This window comes from Gossypium hirsutum, chromosome A06 (genome assembly GCF_007990345.1).
Source record: "Gossypium hirsutum isolate 1008001.06 chromosome A06, Gossypium_hirsutum_v2.1, whole genome shotgun sequence".
In the NCBI taxonomy this organism is placed as follows: Eukaryota; Viridiplantae; Streptophyta; class Magnoliopsida; order Malvales; family Malvaceae; genus Gossypium; species Gossypium hirsutum.
Genome location: NC_053429.1, coordinates 11468104 through 11470675, shown reverse-complemented (window position 1 = coordinate 11470675; position 2572 = coordinate 11468104). Strand labels below are relative to the sequence as shown.

General features: G+C 42.7%; 1 protein-coding gene across 1 annotated transcript; it reads right to left on the bottom strand.

Moving 5' to 3' along the window:
* Nucleotides 1–349: 349 nt before the first annotated feature.
* On the bottom strand, nt 350–2351 carry LOC107962646 (DELLA protein DWARF8-like). Its single transcript, NM_001327732.2, has one exon. It carries the CDS (start codon nt 2081–2083, stop codon nt 467–469), a length of 1617 nt encoding a protein of 538 aa, NP_001314661.1. The 5' UTR covers nt 2084–2351; the 3' UTR covers nt 350–466.
* Between the last annotated feature and the right edge of the window lie 221 nt (nt 2352–2572).

Below are 2572 nucleotides of genomic sequence, written 5' to 3'. Positions count from 1 at the left end.
AAGCACATAAAGTTGTGTTAACGAAGTTTTTAGAATTTTTTATAAATTTTTTTATATAAATTCTTTACTTTTTCATTATTTATTAATTTTCTACTATAATTTTTAAAGCTAATTTTTTAAATTTGAATAATAAAAAATTTTATAGGTAAAAAATAATTTTATTTATTTTGAACATTATTCACTGAGATACGGTTCAAAATTTAGATCGAAAAAAATAATTATTCTGATATATTACTAAAATAATGCAACCGAAACCGAATACATTGCTACTACTTGCATTACCCAATTTAAAGATAGATTGAGAAAAATGATTCCTAAATAGCTACGAACAGATTCTCCTGAAGTAAAATTTTATAGAAAATAGTTTGGTGAAATGCATTGAAAGGTAAAAAAGATAGAATTTCAAAAAATAACCAAATTACTCTGGATTTACAGCAAGATCTTAGTTACTATTACCCTGCCCCTACTATGAAGATGACATATGATTATCCCACGCTGGCACGGCTTGCCAAGCCGAAGCCGCGATGAGAGGGCGGCTATGCCAACCAAGACTCAAACACCCTTCATTTTCTTCCACTGAATACCCTTCCGCCGAGAACAATGTGAGTAACATGCTAGCCTGTTTAAACGCGTTGGACCCCAAATGCAATGCCCTAAACCCGGCTCCACTCAGCCGTCTCCTCCATTTAGCCAATGGCTCGTGCCTTTCTACTCGAGCCGACCCTTCACAGCTCACTACGTTCCCTATTTCCCTCTGAATGTATATCTCGGCTAAAGCTTTTTCCGGCTGAACCCTGCAAGCTTCTAAAGAATCGAACATCGTTGAATAATAATAAAGAGCCTCTGTGAACCGGTCCAGAAAACCTGGTTGATTGTGGTTTGCTTCTTGTTCCACCACTGTCATAATTTTCGGGTTTAAGCCCCGGATCCAGCTCAACACGGTGTCGATAGGAGAATTCCGGGTCTGTTCGGATCCGAGTAAACGGTGAAGCTGCATGATGGAGTTAACTGCCACCGCTTCTTTTGGATTCACCTGAAGCATCCAAGGCTTAACGTCTTCCAGCCTGGAAGCCGCGACTCCACGGAAGGCAAAGCGGACGTTGACGGACCGAGCCAACTCAGCGAGTCGTAAACCGATCTCGCGAAGTGAGTCACGGCCATCTGGTGATGGCGGTCCAATGCCAGTCAAACGGAGCAAAGGAGGTCCGCCAGGACGTAAAGCCAGGGCTTGTATCAAAGCTGGCCATTGTAGGCCGTGCATCAAATTGAAATCCACCACGTGTACGCAATCGTGACCGTCGAAAGCTTCGAGGATCGCCTGATTGGCCGTGAAGTGAGCGAATTTCAAGTATGGACAAGCTTCGTAAAAATGATGATGCAAAATCTCGTTCTCAAAAGCCGAGCCACCGTTGACAGAGCCACCGCCCATTCCTTGGAAAATACGGCGGCTTAAAGCGTCGATAAAATGTCCGGCAACTTTACCGATACCGCAAACGGTGTTGACATGAGTCAGTAACCCTTGCATGTCGCCGATCAATGAAGTAGCCAATGAGAGGTCTCCACTTTGGACGCACTCAGCACAAGTCATCAACATGTGGACCAGCCTTATACCCGAATCTTCTTCCATGGCCGTGACAACCGTCAACTGATTATCCAAACTCTGTTGCTCGTCATAAGTAATATTCTGGTGCACCTGCGGTGTATGAGGTTCGGCGGTGGTCCACGCGCTGTTTACCACCGTTTGATTGTTTACGGGATCCACGATGAAGTCGGAGGAGCAAGTGGGAGGAGGCTCAGCGAACTCAGTTAGCAGCGAGTCGACCCAGCAGGCCAGATCAGAAGGGTTATAGAGTATAGCATCGGAGGCAAGTTGAGAGAAATCTGCAGGCGAATTACCCATGGCGGTTTCGAGTCGTTCCAGTCGTTGAGCTACTTGTCGTAACTCCGACGACCGGACTTTATAACCAGCACCGGCGAGTAGTCCATCAATATCTTGCTGCGGTGGCTTGGACGAGGAGGAGGAGGATGATAAGCTGCCACTGCTACTTCCCGCTGATGACGAGGTGGAGTCGTACCGCAACATGATTCAAATTAAAATTAGTTTCTTGGTTTTCAAATATTGAAAGAAGGGGCAGATCTAGCATGGCCCAAAGTTGGGAGAGACAGAGTGAGTAAGAAATGGATGGAAAAGAGAAAGTGAGAGAGTAGACGAAATGAGCTGTGTATCCATCTTTTTAGATACTTTCTCTTTCCTCATTTTTCATTAAAAAACACCAATACACAATCATGAGTGGGATAGAAATTGAGTAAAAATTTTCAAATATATAAAATTAAATTGCAAAAACTTGGTCGAATCGTTTATATTTGTAGATGCTAAAAACATGGATTGAATTGAAAGAGATGGTTGATGGAGAGGAGAAGGCACTTTTGCAACACTTTTTTCCTCCAATCTCAATTTAGACTTAGACCAAATACATTACTCATCTTGCACATATCTTTTACACACCTAAACTTACTGTACAGTTCGAGTATCTTTGAGTGCAAAACCAACATAAATTAAGCAAAATAGAGT